This window comes from Aulonocara stuartgranti, assembly GCF_965226115.1.
Source record: "Aulonocara stuartgranti genome assembly, chromosome: 23".
NCBI lineage: Eukaryota > Metazoa > Chordata > Actinopteri > Cichliformes > Cichlidae > Aulonocara > Aulonocara stuartgranti.
In genome coordinates, this window is record NC_138958.1 from 45,642,073 (window position 1) to 45,656,456 (window position 14,384).

Below are 14,384 nucleotides of genomic sequence, written 5' to 3' on the forward strand. Positions count from 1 at the left end.
GACGCTCCCTGAGCACTGGTCTCACAGCCAGCTGCACATAGAGACCAGTGTTGTTAGTCCAGGTCAGAAGATGACTTGTTGGAATGAAAATGAGCTTGTAGTTTGTCTGCTTTAATAATGTGACTGGAAAAAGGTGTTGGACTTCAAATATGTCCATTTCTGTCACACTTCACCTTTAAAAGTGAAGCCATGTGGTTCCTGGAAGGAAAAACACGACTTTTTCAAGTCTTTGTCCTGTTTTTATGAGAAATGTACGACTTTAATGTGAAACATTCAGAGTTTTTTCTCTTGTTGTGTTTGTTTGAAGCTGCTTCCTGTTGGCTTCAGCTGTTTGGAGTTTCCATTTTCTAAACTTCTACATTCTGAACCTTCTTCAGCTCTGAACAGATGATGAAACACTGAATGATTTCAAGCACTTTGTCTAATAAACTTACATCTTTCATTCTTTATACAGATTGAAGGACTGTGGTTTGTCAGAGATCAGCTGTGATTATCTGGCAGCAGCACTGAAGTCCAACCCCTCCCATCTGAGAGAGCTGGACCTGAGCTTCAACAACAAGCTGCAGGATCCAGGAGTGAAGCATCTGTGTGGTTTCCTGGAGAGTCCAGGATGTAAACTTGAAACTCTGAGGTCAGTCAGCATGTTTTAGTTGTGCTGAGATGAATATGATGTGAAAGTTGTGCTGACACTAAACTGCAGACATCAGGCTGATATTATACTGATCCACACTGAGGATCTTCATGGTAAAGTCTGTTTTCTTCTTCTCTGGTTTAGTCCAATGACTGCAGCAGAACAATGTTCACATTTCAAACAGTGATACTCAACGTATGGCCCGCGGCCCACACGCGGCCTGCCCACCTTTCCTGATTCAGAGAGAGGGGACCCTGATTACCTGTGTAGCTTCTTCCTCACAGTTCTAAGTATCAGACACAACAATGAATAATCCACAGCTGACTGTCTTTAGCAGGTCAAAGGTCACGGCACACAGCAGACAGTCAGAAATATTCTAACTCTGATCATTTATCAGTTGTGACACTGTGAGACTTGATCAGAGGTGTGATCATCACAGCAGAGGCCTTTGTGTCAAAGTCACTGAGGATCAAACAGAAACACATGAAGCAGATTTTCCTCTTCTGGCTTTTTATAGCAGATAACCTTCAAAATATTCTGCAGTCGATCAAAAACTGAAGCAAACCATGAAGCAACATGTGAACATGAGCTGATGCTGCTGAAGTGAAGCAAAGTTACAGAGGTTTGATTACAGACACAGCTGAGAGTTTGTAATCTGTCATCATTTTAAAAAGTTTCCATGGAACAGCAGAAATGAGGCTTTACTGTCAGAGGCCGACAGCACTGAACACAACAGCAGACTGGTGGCTAATAAACAGTGAATGATGCAGAAACAGATGTTTGAAGCTGTTCTTGGAGTACACTGAGAGAGAGAGAGCTGTGCAGGCAGGAACAGCCAAAGTCAGAGAGAATTCATGAGCATATTGATCAAACGTGAAGCAGAGTTTGGATCTTCTTTTGCTGCTGCTTCACTCAGTTTTGGTTGGAGACAGATGAAACCTGCAGCTTCAGGATCTGTGAGCTGTCCACTTTCAGCCCCGACGGCGTGTCCGTGTACGTGCCGTGGAGTGAACGATCCACGCTCTGTGTTTCCATCTTTGTGTGTTTAGCTGCTCTCATTTACTGTTTTAGCTGTTTGCTGCTTGTTGAAATAGTTTGTGAGCTTTAACCTGAGATTCTGGCAAAATACATTTATATTAAACATCGATTCAAGATTGAATGAATCAACATCGTTTTATTCAAATTAAAACCATTTAAATTGGAACATGAATTTTTTACAGCCGCCTCTAATGCTGGGTAATGTCAGCTGGTCCATGTGCAGCTGGCTGTGAGGCTCAGGGAGCGTCGACAAAGTGCAACACTGAAAGAACATCATCCATAAATATTGAGTAAGAACTGGACTCTCATACAGCGAGACTCAAATGCCTTTAAACATCAGCTTATCCTGCTGATCCAAGTCCAACACTGAGTTTGTAAAAACATGTTTGTCAATCAGTTTGTTTGGTTTCTGAGGAAAAAGATTCAATAAGTTGCTGCTAATACACAACATTTCATCATATTTCCTCATAACCCTCTTTTGTCTGACCATTTGATCCCATTTGAATTTGCAATAAAGGATCCACAGAGTTTGGTGACAATAATGACAGTAGATGTTTGTGTGAAAGTGCTGGAAGCAAATGAGTGTGTGATGTTCTTTCAGTGTTGCACTTTGTAGACGCTCCCTGAGCACTGGTCTCACAGCCAGCTGCACATAGAGACCAGTGTTGTTAGTCCAGGTCAGAAGATGACTTGTTGGAATGAAAATGAGCTTGTAGTTTGTCTGCTTTAATAATGTGACTGGAAAAAGGTGTTGGACTTCAAATATGTCCATTTCTGTCACACTTCACCTTTAAAAGTGAAGCCATGTGGTTCCTGGAAGGAAAAACACGACTTTTTCAAGTCTTTGTCCTGTTTTTATGAGAAATGTACGACTTTAATGTGAAACATTCAGAGTTTTTTCTCTTGTTGTGTTTGTTTGAAGCTGCTTCCTGTTGGCTTCAGCTGTTTGGAGTTTCCATTTTCTAAACTTCTACATTCTGAACCTTCTTCAGCTCTGAACAGATGATGAAACACTGAATGATTTCAAGCACTTTGTCTAATAAACTTACATCTTTCATTCTTTATACAGATTGAAGGACTGTGGTTTGTCAGAGATCAGCTGTGATTATCTGGCAGCAGCACTGAAGTCCAACCCCTCCCATCTGAGAGAGCTGGACCTGAGTAATTACTGGTATTCGACTACGAACAAGCTGCAGGATCCAGGAGTGAAGCATCTGTGTGGTTTCCTGGAGAGTCCAGGATGTAAACTTGAAACTCTGAGGTCAGTCAGCATGTTTTAGTTGTGCTGAGATGAATATGATGTGAAAGTTGTGCTGACACTAAACTGCAGACATCAGGCTGATATTATACTGATCCACACTGAGGATCTTCATGGTAAAGTCTGTTTTCTTCTTCTCTGGTTTAGTCCATTGACTGCAGCAGAACAATGTTCACATTTCAAACAGTGATACTCAACGTATGGCCCGCGGCCCACACGCGGCCTGCCCACCTTTCCTGATTCAGAGAGAGGGGACCCTGATTAACTGTGTAGCTTCTTCCTCACAGTTCTAAGTATCAGACACAACAATGAATAATCCACAGCTGACTGTCTTTAGCAGGTCAAAGGTCACGGCACACAGCAGACAGTCAGAAATATTCTAACTCTGATCATTTATCAGTTGTGACACTGTGAGACTTGATCAGAGGTGTGATCATCACAGCAGAGGCCTTTGTGTCAAAGTCACTGAGGATCAAACAGAAACACATGAAGCAGATTTTCCTCTTCTGGCTTTTTATAGCAGATAACCTTCAAAATATTCTGCAGTCGATCAAAAACTGAAGCAAACCATGAAGCAACATGTGAACATGAGCTGATGCTGCTGAAGTGAAGCAAAGTTACAGAGGTTTGATTACAGACACAGCTGAGAGTTTGTAATCTGTCATCATTTTAAAAAGTTTCCATGGAACAGCAGAAATGAGGCTTTACTGTCAGAGGCCGACAGCACTGAACACAACAGCAGACTGGTGGCTAATAAACAGTGAATGATGCAGAAACAGATGTTTGAAGCTGTTCTTGGAGTACACTGAGAGAGAGAGAGCTGTGCAGGCAGGAACAGCCAAAGTCAGAGAGAATTCATGAGCATATTTATCAAACGTGAAGCAGAGTTTGGATCTTCTTTTGCTGCTGCTTCACTCAGTTTTGGTTGGAGACAGATGAAACCTGCAGCTTCAGGATCTGTGAGCTGTCCACTTTCAGCCCCGACGGCGTGTCCGTGTACGTGCCGTGGAGTGAACGATCCACGCTCTGTGTTTCCATCTTTGTGTGTTTAGCTGCTCTCATTTACTGTTTTATCTGTTTGCTGCTTGTTGAAATAGTTTGTGAGCTTTAACCTGAGATTCTGGCAAAATACATTTATATTAAACATCGATTCAGGATTGAATGAATCAACATCGTTTTATTCAAATTAAAACCATTTAAATGGGAACATGAATTTTTTACAGCCGCCTCTAATGCTGGGTAATGTCAGCTGGTCCATGTGCAGCTGGCTGTGAGGCTCAGGGAGCGTCTACAAAGTGCAACACTGAAAGAACATCATCCATAAATATTGAGTAAGAACTGGACTCTCATACAGCGAGACTCAAATGCCTTTAAACATCAGCTTATCCTGCTGATCCAAGTCCAACACTGAGTTTGTAAAAACATGTTTGTCAATCATTTTGTTTGGTTTCTGAGGAAAATGATTCAATAAGTTGCTGCTAATACACAACATTTCATCATATTTCCTCATAAGCCTCTTTTGTCTGACCATTTGATCCCATTTGAATTTGCAATAAAGGATCCACAGAGTTTGGTGACAATAATGACAGTAGATGTTTGTGTGAAAGTGCTGGAAGCAAATGAGTGTGTGATGTTCTTTCAGTGTTGCACTTTGTAGACGCTCCCTGAGCACTGGTCTCACAGCCAGCTGCACATAGAGACCAGTGTTGTTAGTCCAGGTCAGAAGATGACTTGTTGGAATGAAAATGAGCTTGTAGTTTGTCTGCTTTAATAATGTGACTGGAAAAAGGTGTTGGACTTCAAATATGTCCATTTCTGTCACACTTCACCTTTAAAAGTGAAGCCATGTGGTTCCTGGAAGGAAAAACACAACTTTTTCAAGTCTTTGTCCTGTTTTTATGAGAAATGTACGACTTTAATGTGAAACATTCAGAGTTTTTTCTCTTGTTGTGTTTGTTTGAAGCTGCTTCCTGTTGGCTTCAGCTGTTTGGAGTTTCCATTTTCTAAACTTCTACATTCTGAACCTTCTTCAGCTCTGAACAGATGATGAAACACTGAATGATTTCAAGCACTTTGTCTAATAAACTTACATCTTTCATTCTTTATACAGATTGAAGGACTGTGGTTTGTCAGAGATCAGCTGTGATTATCTGGCAGCAGCACTGAAGTCCAACCCCTCCCATCTGAGAGAGCTGGACCTGAGCAGGAACTACAACCTGCAGGATCCAGGAGTGAAGCATCTGTGTGGTTTCCTGGAGAGTCCAGGATGTAAACTTGAAACTCTGAGGTCAGTCAGCATGTTTTAGTTGTGCTGAGATGAATATGATGTGAAAGTTGTGCTGACACTAAACTGCAGACATCAGGCTGATATTATACTGATCCACACTGAGGATCTTCATGGTAAAGTCTGTTTTCTTCTTCTCTGGTTTAGTCCATTGACTGCAGCAGAACAATGTTCACATTTCAAACAGTGATACTCAACGTATGGCCCGCGGCCCACACGCGGCCTGCCCACCTTTCCTGATTCAGAGAGAGGGGACCCTGATTAACTGTGTAGCTTCTTCCTCACAGTTCTAAGTATCAGACACAACAATGAATAATCCACAGCTGACTGTCTTTAGCAGGTCAAAGGTCACGGCACACAGCAGACAGTCAGAAATATTCTAACTCTGATCATTTATCAGTTGTGACACTGTGAGACTTGATCAGAGGTGTGATCATCACAGCAGAGGCCTTTGTGTCAAAGTCACTGAGGATCAAACAGAAACACATGAAGCAGATTTTCCTCTTCTGGCTTTTTATAGCAGATAACCTTCAAAATATTCTGCAGTCGATCAAAAACTGAAGCAAACCATGAAGCAACATGTGAACATGAGCTGATGCTGCTGAAGTGAAGCAAAGTTACAGAGGTTTGATTACAGACACAGCTGAGAGTTTGTAATCTGTCATCATTTTAAAAAGTTTCCATGGAACAGCAGAAATGAGGCTTTACTGTCAGAGGCCGACAGCACTGAACACAACAGCAGACTGGTGGCTAATAAACAGTGAATGATGCAGAAACAGATGTTTGAAGCTGTTCTTGGAGTACACTGAGAGAGAGAGAGCTGTGCAGGCAGGAACAGCCAAAGTCAGAGAGAATTCATGAGCATATTGATCAAACGTGAAGCAGAGTTTGGATCTTCTTTTGCTGCTGCTTCACTCAGTTTTGGTTGGAGACAGATGAAACCTGCAGCTTCAGGATCTGTGAGCTGTCCACTTTCAGCCCCGACGGCGTGTCCGTGTACGTGCCGTCGAGTGAACGATCCACGCTCTGTGTTTCCATCTTTGTGTGTTTAGCTGCTCTCATTTACTGTTTTATCTGTTTGTTGCTTGTTGAAATAGTTTGTGAGCTTTAACCTGAGATTCTGGCAAAATACATTTATATTAAACATCGATTCAGGATTGAATGAATCAACATCGTTTTATTCAAATTAAAACCATTTAAATGGGAACATGAATTTTTTACAGCCGCCTCTAATGCTGGGTAATGTCAGCTGGTCCATGTGCAGCTGGCTGTGAGGCTCAGGGAGCGTCTACAAAGTGCAACACTGAAAGAACATCATCCATAAATATTGAGTAAGAACTGGACTCTCATACAGCGAGACTCAAATGCCTTTAAACATCAGCTTATCCTGCTGATCCAAGTCCAACACTGAGTTTGTAAAAACATGTTTGTCAATCATTTTGTTTGGTTTCTGAGGAAAAAGATTCAATAACTTGCTGCTAATACACAACATTTCATCATATTTCCTCATAACCCTCTTTTGTCTGACCATTTGATCCCATTTGAATTTGCAATAAAGGATCCACAGAGTTTGGTGACAATAATGACAGTAGATGTTTGTGTGAAAGTGCTGGAAGCAAATGAGTGTGTGATGTTCTTTCAGTGTTGCACTTTGTAGACGCTCCCTGAGCACTGGTCTCATAGCCAGCTGCACATAGAGACCAGTGTTGTTAGTCCAGGTCAGAAGATGACTTGTTGGAATGAAAATGAGCTTGTAGTTTGTCTGCTTTAATAATGTGACTGGAAAAAGGTGTTGGACTTCAAATATGTCCATTTCTGTCACACTTCACCTTTAAAAGTGAAGCCATGTGGTTCCTGGAAGGAAAAACACGACTTTTTCAAGTCTTTGTCCTGTTTTTATGAGAAATGTACGACTTTAATGTGAAACATTCAGAGTTTTTTCTCTTGTTGTGTTTGTTTGAAGCTGCTTCCTGTTGGCTTCAGCTGTTTGGAGTTTCCATTTTCTAAACTTCTACATTCTGAACCTTCTTCAGCTCTGAACAGATGATGAAACACTGAATGATTTCAAGCTCTTTGTCTAATAAACTTACATCTTTCATTCTTTATACAGATTTATGGACTGTGGTTTGTCAAAGATCAGCTGTGATTATCTGGCAGCAGCACTGAAGTCCAACCCCTCCCATCTGAGAGAGCTGGACCTGAGCATCAACGACAACCTGCAGGATCCAGGAGTGAAGCATCTGTGTGGTTTCCTGGAGAGTCCAGGATGTAAACTTGAAACTCTGAGGTCAGTCAGCATGTTTTAGTTGTGCTGAGATGAATATGATGTGAAAGTTGTGCTGACACTAAACTGCAGACATCAGGCTGATATTATACTGATCCACACTGAGGATCTTCATGGTAAAGTCTGTTTTCTTCTTCTCTGGTTTAGTCCATTGACTGCAGCAGAACAATGTTCACATTTCAAACAGTGATACTCAACGTATGGCCCGCGGCCCACACGCGGCCTGCCCACCTTTCCTGATTCAGAGAGAGGGGACCCTGATTAACTGTGTAGCTTCGTCCTCACAGTTCTAAGTATCAGACACAACAATGAATAATCCACAGCTGACTGTCTTTAGCAGGTCAAAGGTCACGGCACACAGCAGACAGTCAGAAATATTCTAACTCTGATCATTTATCAGTTGTGACACTGTGAGACTTGATCAGAGGTGTGATCATCACAGCAGAGGCCTTTGTGTCAAAGTCACTGAGGATCAAACAGAAACACATGAAGCAGATTTTCCTCTTCTGGCTTTTTATAGCAGATAACCTTCAAAATATTCTGCAGTCGATCAAAAACTGAAGCAAACCATGAAGCAACATGTGAACATGAGCTGATGCTGCTGAAGTGAAGCAAAGTTACAGAGGTTTGATTACAGACACAGCTGAGAGTTTGTAATCTGTCATCATTTTAAAAAGTTTCCATGGAACAGCAGAAATGAGGCTTTACTGTCAGAGGCCGACAGCACTGAACACAACAGCAGACTGGTGGCTAATAAACAGTGAATGATGCAGAAACAGATGTTTGAAGCTGTTCTTGGAGTACACTGAGAGAGAGAGAGCTGTGCAGGCAGGAACAGCCAAAGTCAGAGAGAATTCATGAGCATATTGATCAAACGTGAAGCAGAGTTTGGATCTTCTTTTGCTCCTGCTTCACTCAGTTTTGGTTGGAGACAGATGAAACCTGCAGCTTCAGGATCTGTGAGCTGTCCACTTTCAGCCCCGACGGCGTGTCCGTGTACGTGCCGTCGAGTGAACGATCCACGCTCTGTGTTTCCATCTTTGTGTGTTTAGCTGCTCTCATTTACTGTTTTAGCTGTTTGCTGCTTGTTGAAATAGTTTGTGAGCTTTAACCTGAGATTCTGGCAAAATACATTTATATGAAACATCGATTCAGGATTGAATGAATCAACATCGTTTTATTCAAATTAAAACCATTTAAATGGGAACATGAATTTTTTACAGCCGCCTCTAATGCTGGGTAATGTCAGCTGGTCCATGTGCAGCTGGCTGTGAGGCTCAGGGAGCGTCTACAAAGTGCAACACTGAAAGAACATCATCCATAAATATTGAGTAAGAACTGGACTCTCATACAGCGAGACTCAAATGCCTTTAAACATCAGCTTATCCTGCTGATCCAAGTCCAACACTGAGTTTGTAAAAACATGTTTGTCAATCATTTTGTTTGGTTTCTGAGGAAAAAGATTCAATAAGTTGCTGCTAATACACAACATTTCATCATATTTCCTCATAACCCTCTTTTGTCTGACCATTTGATCCCATTTGAATTTGCAATAAAGGATCCACAGAGTTTGGTGACAATAATGACAGTAGATGTTTGTGTGAAAGTGCTGGAAGCAAATGAGTGTGTGATGTTCTTTCAGTGTTGCACTTTGTAGACGCTCCCTGAGCACTGGTCTCACAGCCAGCTGCACATAGAGACCAGTGTTGTTAGTCCAGGTCAGAAGATGACTTGTTGGAATGAAAATGAGCTTGTAGTTTGTCTGCTTTAATAATGTGACTGGAAAAAGGTGTTGGACTTCAAATATGTCCATTTCTGTCACACTTCACCTTTAAAAGTGAAGCCATGTGGTTCCTGGAAGGAAAAACACGACTTTTTCAAGTCTTTGTCCTGCTTTTATGAGAAATGTACGACTTTAATGTTCTTTTTTTTTTTTTAAGTAAATTTTTATTATAATTTACAACATTGCAACTTGTACTTGTCGATGTTCACAAGTAGGACAGTTACAGGAACTGCAATGCAGAAATGTAGATTAAAATAAGAACTGCAATTAGGAAGCACAAAACAAAACCCAAGCAAGCAAACAAACAAACAGACAACAACAAAAACAAAAACTTTATGTAATATTAAATAACTTGTGACAAACTTAGCCGTAAATGGACAAAACGAAACAGACCTATGCTAAATTATTGAAACAGTAAAGCATGTATGGGTCGCCAACGCTCAGTAAACAATTCTCTCTGAATCCGCAGAGCAGATGTTATTTCCTCCATCTGGTAAATTTCTCTTGCTTTATCAATCCACATATTATATGAAGGTGGGTCAAGATTCAGCCATTTAATAGTGATACACTTTAGTGCTGCTGTAAGATTCTTAAGAGATACGTTTTATTGTTTCCCGCAAAACCCTTTGGTAAGACTCCTAAAATGACTAACTGTTGGTCTTTTGTTAATGGTTGTTGGAAAACTGTACTGAGAACTTTAAATATGTCATTCCAAAGTGAGCAGATTTTTGGGCATGACCAGAATATATGTGAGTGGGTTCCTAAAGAAGTACCACAATTTCGCCAGCAGGTGTCAGGATTTGTAGGCTTCATTTTGGCAATTATCTCTGGGGTTCTAAAATATCTCATGACCACCTTCCATTTAAATTCTCTCCACAGCCCAGAATTAGTCACCAGATGGGCTTCACCGAACACCTCTTCCCAGGTGTCCTCTGAGATTTGAGTGCCAGTCTCAGCTTCCCACCTTGCCTTAATATCCAAAGTTGCATTTGTATTGAAACTCATAAATGCGTTATAAAAATGAGTGATTAATTTTGGGGAGGAATTACTTTGAAATATTTTTAGAAATATTTCCTCAATGGGTGAGGGCTCCAAAACTTGCCTCTATTCTTTATGTTTTGTCAAAAGGCTTCTTAGCTGCAGAAATCTAAAAAAGTCAGAAGAAGGAAGCTGAAACTGACCTCAACTGTTCAAATGAGCTCAGGTGCCCATTCCTCACAACATGACAAAGTTTATGAAGCCCGCTATGTGACCATGCTCTGAAGCCAGAGTCTTCCACAATAGGAGAAAAACCCTGCAGGGAGGAGAGGCTTGATAGAATTAAAAATTTCTTTTGGAAGACCAAATGATTGTTTGATTCTACGCCAAATCTTTAGTGTGACCCTCGTCCGTTCCCCCATATGCACATTTTTAATTGAAATGTTAGAACAAAGCAGGGATTCCAATGATCTTTCGCACATTGTCTTCTCAATGTTTAGCCACTGAGTTTCAGACAAATCCCGCACCCATACAGTCAGGGGTCTCATCTGAGCTGCCCAGAAATAATATTTCAGATTTGGAACAGCCAATCCCCCCTGCAGGTTTGACAGTTTTTTTTTTGTTTTTTTTTTTGTTTTTTTTTTGTATTCAGATATTTTATTTTTATGGAAGGCGTTTCTATGGTAAAACTCATTCTTTCCTTTTTTTGTTTTTTTTTTTTTTTGGCCTGTCCCGTTTGGCTCTTTTGCCATCAGAATTGTTGTCTAAAGGCAAAGAAAGATGCCCAACGGATTTACTTTACCAAACTGACCATCCCAGCCTTGCCGTAATGGTCCATTTGATTCACCTTTTATTGTTTATTTTATTTTCACTTACTGAATACGGGACAGACTTGACTGGGGGAAAGAAGGGGAGAAAGAAAGAGGGAAAGAGAAACAGCTGAGAAGAGGGACGGGGGAGAAGGGCAAAAAACAAAAACCAACAGAACGGGCAGAGAAAAAAAAATGCATATATCAATCACCTGGATCACCTGCTGAGAAAGAAAAAAGAAAGCAAGCAGAAGAGAACAAGAGTAATAGAATAAACAACATCACAATGATATATGGGAATATGACAGTAAATACTAAATGTTAAACATTATTGTGCAGCACATAAGATCAACAGAACACAGTGTGCTTTGAGGTAGGAGCCAAAAAGGGTGTAGTTTGTGGGTGTGATCACCCGTGTGTACACCTGTGAGCATGGACGCGCTTGTTTTTTGTTTTTTAAAAGGTTCCTTCGTGTAATAATCTGCTAGAGGGTGTGGGGGGGCCACAGCCCCGTCCTCCAGGGCATGAAGCAGGTGTGGAGGAGATCAAAACTCCAGACATCCAGAGGCCCCCAGAACACAAGAGACCAAGGAAGACCAACAGAGGGGCAGCTGCGCCACTGTCCCGGAAAGAGCTGAGGAGAGTCCCAGATGAGGGCTCACTCAGCAGCCGCGGAGCAGAAGCCAGGGGGAGTTGCAGTGACGCGCCCGTGAGCTCCGCCGGCAGCCAGCTGCGCCTGAGTGACCGAGCCCCAGGCCGAGAGGCCGGGGGCACCCCACCTCCGAAGTGGCCCGAGCGAGCCCCAGGCTCCAGGCCCCGATAAGCGGCCGCCAAGGAGTGAGCCGGTGTGTACCTGGACGCCCATCCCCGGACACAAAGAACCACCAACGCACCGATGTCTGAGGGGGTCCGCCACTGGCAGGGGAAGTGGTGGTAGGGGGAGATAGGCCTCCAAACCTTGGAGGGCCTGAGATGTCCCCAGAGAGGTGGCGCCTGACACCCAACCTGACATATAGACACAGACATACAGGCACACACAGATACAAACATCCATTCCCACCCTCATGCTCTCATATGCACTTACTCCACACTCAACCAACGTGGAGACAGACATAAAGAGACGTTGTACACACGATCACACTCCCCAAGCGTACTCTACAAACCGGGTCTAGGTGCCCCCGCCCCTGGAGGGGGGAACTGCACCCAGACCCAGGTGGTGTTTCCCTTTTCCCTGCGGTGGGGGGAGGCAGACCGCCCCGACTCCGCAGCAGCAGGAAGGCTCCACACTCCAGACCGCAGTCGGACGGCCAACTGCTCCTCCTAGTCCTAGCCCCCCTGCTCCAGCAGGTCGCAGAGAATGGGGGTGAGAGAAGACTCCAAACCTCCCTCCACCCGCTCATTGTAATGTTGATGCATGTGTGTTCTAAGGTGCATTTAAAACCCAGGAGGGCTTGGAGCTACCTGCCAGAGAGCAGCAGGTAAGCGCATGGTCCCTCCTGCTAGCCCTCAATGTCTACGTGTATTTAAAATTGAGAGGTGGGCAACGATGCCAGGGGTGGGGTGTACACCCTGATGGTACTTTGGACTCCGTGTATCGTGCCCACCCCCAAGATCCTATATGTATGTGTAATGAGAGTGTGAGTAATGTGAATGTCTAAGTTGTGGGATAAAATTGAGGCAGAGGCAGCCAGAAGGGGACAGAGGGGGGGGTAGCCTCCTCTGCACCCTGGTGACATACCCCTACTCCAAGGCCCTGCATGTGTGGGTGGTTGTGGTTTAATTGAAATGTTAGAACAAAGCAGGGATTCCAATGATCTTTCGCACATTGTCTTCTCAATGTTTAGCCACTGAGTTTCAGACAAATCCCGCACCCATACAGTCAGGGGTCTCATCTGAGCTGCCCAGAAATAATATTTCAGATTTGGAACAGCCAATCCCCCCTGCAGGTTTGACAGTTTTAATGTTTGGAACTTGATCCTTGGGCGTTTGCTTTGCCATATAAATTTGGAAAAAAGTTTATCTAAATTATCAAATGTAGAGTTGGGAATGTTAATAGGCAGCATTTGAAAAAGGTATAGAAGTCTTGGCAATACATTCATACGTATACTCTCGATCTGACCCAAGAAAGACAGAGGCAGGACTGTCCATCTCTCTAAATCTTTATTTTTGCAACTGTAACTTCATAATTTACTTTAAACAAGTCTGATAATGAGTGAGGAATTTGAATTCCTAAATACTTGATACCTTCGTTTGGCCATTTAAAGCCACATCGCTCCTTGAATGTTAGTGAAATGTTTCCTCCTATATCCATTGCCAGTGTTTTGTCAATATTAACTGTGTAACCAGAGAGGTAACCGTATGTATTAATAATTTCTTTTAAATGAGGTAAACTGACTGCAGGATTTGAAATGTATAAAAGTACATCGTCTGCATAGATGGACAATTTATGCTGTTGTCCATTAATTGAAAGGCCCTGAATTTCATGTTCATCTCTAATCAGAATGAGAATACTTTATTGATCCCTGGGGTAGATATGTATGTATGTGTGCGTGTGTCTATATATATATATATATATATATATATATCCGACTACACTTCTCCAGTCCGAACGACATTCCAATGTCATTGCTGTATAGCCTGGTAGTGTGGAAGGTAGTCAGAACTGAGGGGATTGAACTACCAGAAGGCAACATTGCAGACATAGAGGACAGTTACAAGTACTTGGGGATCCCGCAGGCGAATGGGAACCATGAAGAGGCCGCTAGAAAAGCTGCAACCACCAAGTACCTGCAGAGGGTCAGGCAAGTCCTGAGGAGTCAGCTGAATGGTAAGAACAAGATCCGGGCCATCAACACGTACGCCCTGCCCGTGATCAGGTACCCTGCTGGGGTAATAGGCTGGCCAAAGGAGGAGATAGAAGCCACTGACATAAAGACAAGAAAGCTCCTTACCATGCATGGAGGGTTTCACCCCAAGTCCAGCACCCTGAGGCTGTACGCTAAGCGGAAGGAAGGGGGCCGGGGACTGGTGAGTGTCAGCACCACAGTCCAGGATGAGACAACGAACATCCAAGAATACATTGGGAAGATGGCCCCAACTGACCGAGTGCTCAGTGAATACCTCAGGCAGCAGAAACCCAAGAAAGAGGAGGGAGACGAGGAACCATCATGGAAGGACAGAGCCCTGCACGGTATGTACCACCGGCAGATAGAGGAGGTGGCTGATATCCAGAAATCCTACCAGTGGCTGGACAAAGCTGGACTGAAAGACAGCACAGAGGCACTAATCATGGCAGCACAAGAACAAGCTCTGAGCACAA

At 42.9% G+C, this 14,384-nt stretch overlaps 2 protein-coding genes across 2 annotated transcripts in view; both read left to right on the plus strand.

Annotated features, from left to right (window-relative positions):
* Window positions 1–14,384, plus strand: part of LOC309701482 (uncharacterized protein) — a 2,150,955-nt gene that overhangs the window by 1,050,921 nt on the left and 1,085,650 nt on the right. Inside the window, exon 18 of the mRNA XM_082525718.1 lies at window positions 7,322–7,498. Within this exon, the coding sequence (XP_082381844.1) occupies window positions 7,322–7,498 (177 nt within the window). The remainder of the gene's footprint in view (window positions 1–7,321; window positions 7,499–14,384) is intronic.
* LOC309701490 (NLR family CARD domain-containing protein 3-like) overlaps window positions 1–14,384 on the plus strand; it is a 346,993-nt gene that overhangs the window by 126,773 nt on the left and 205,836 nt on the right. The window lies entirely within an intron of this gene.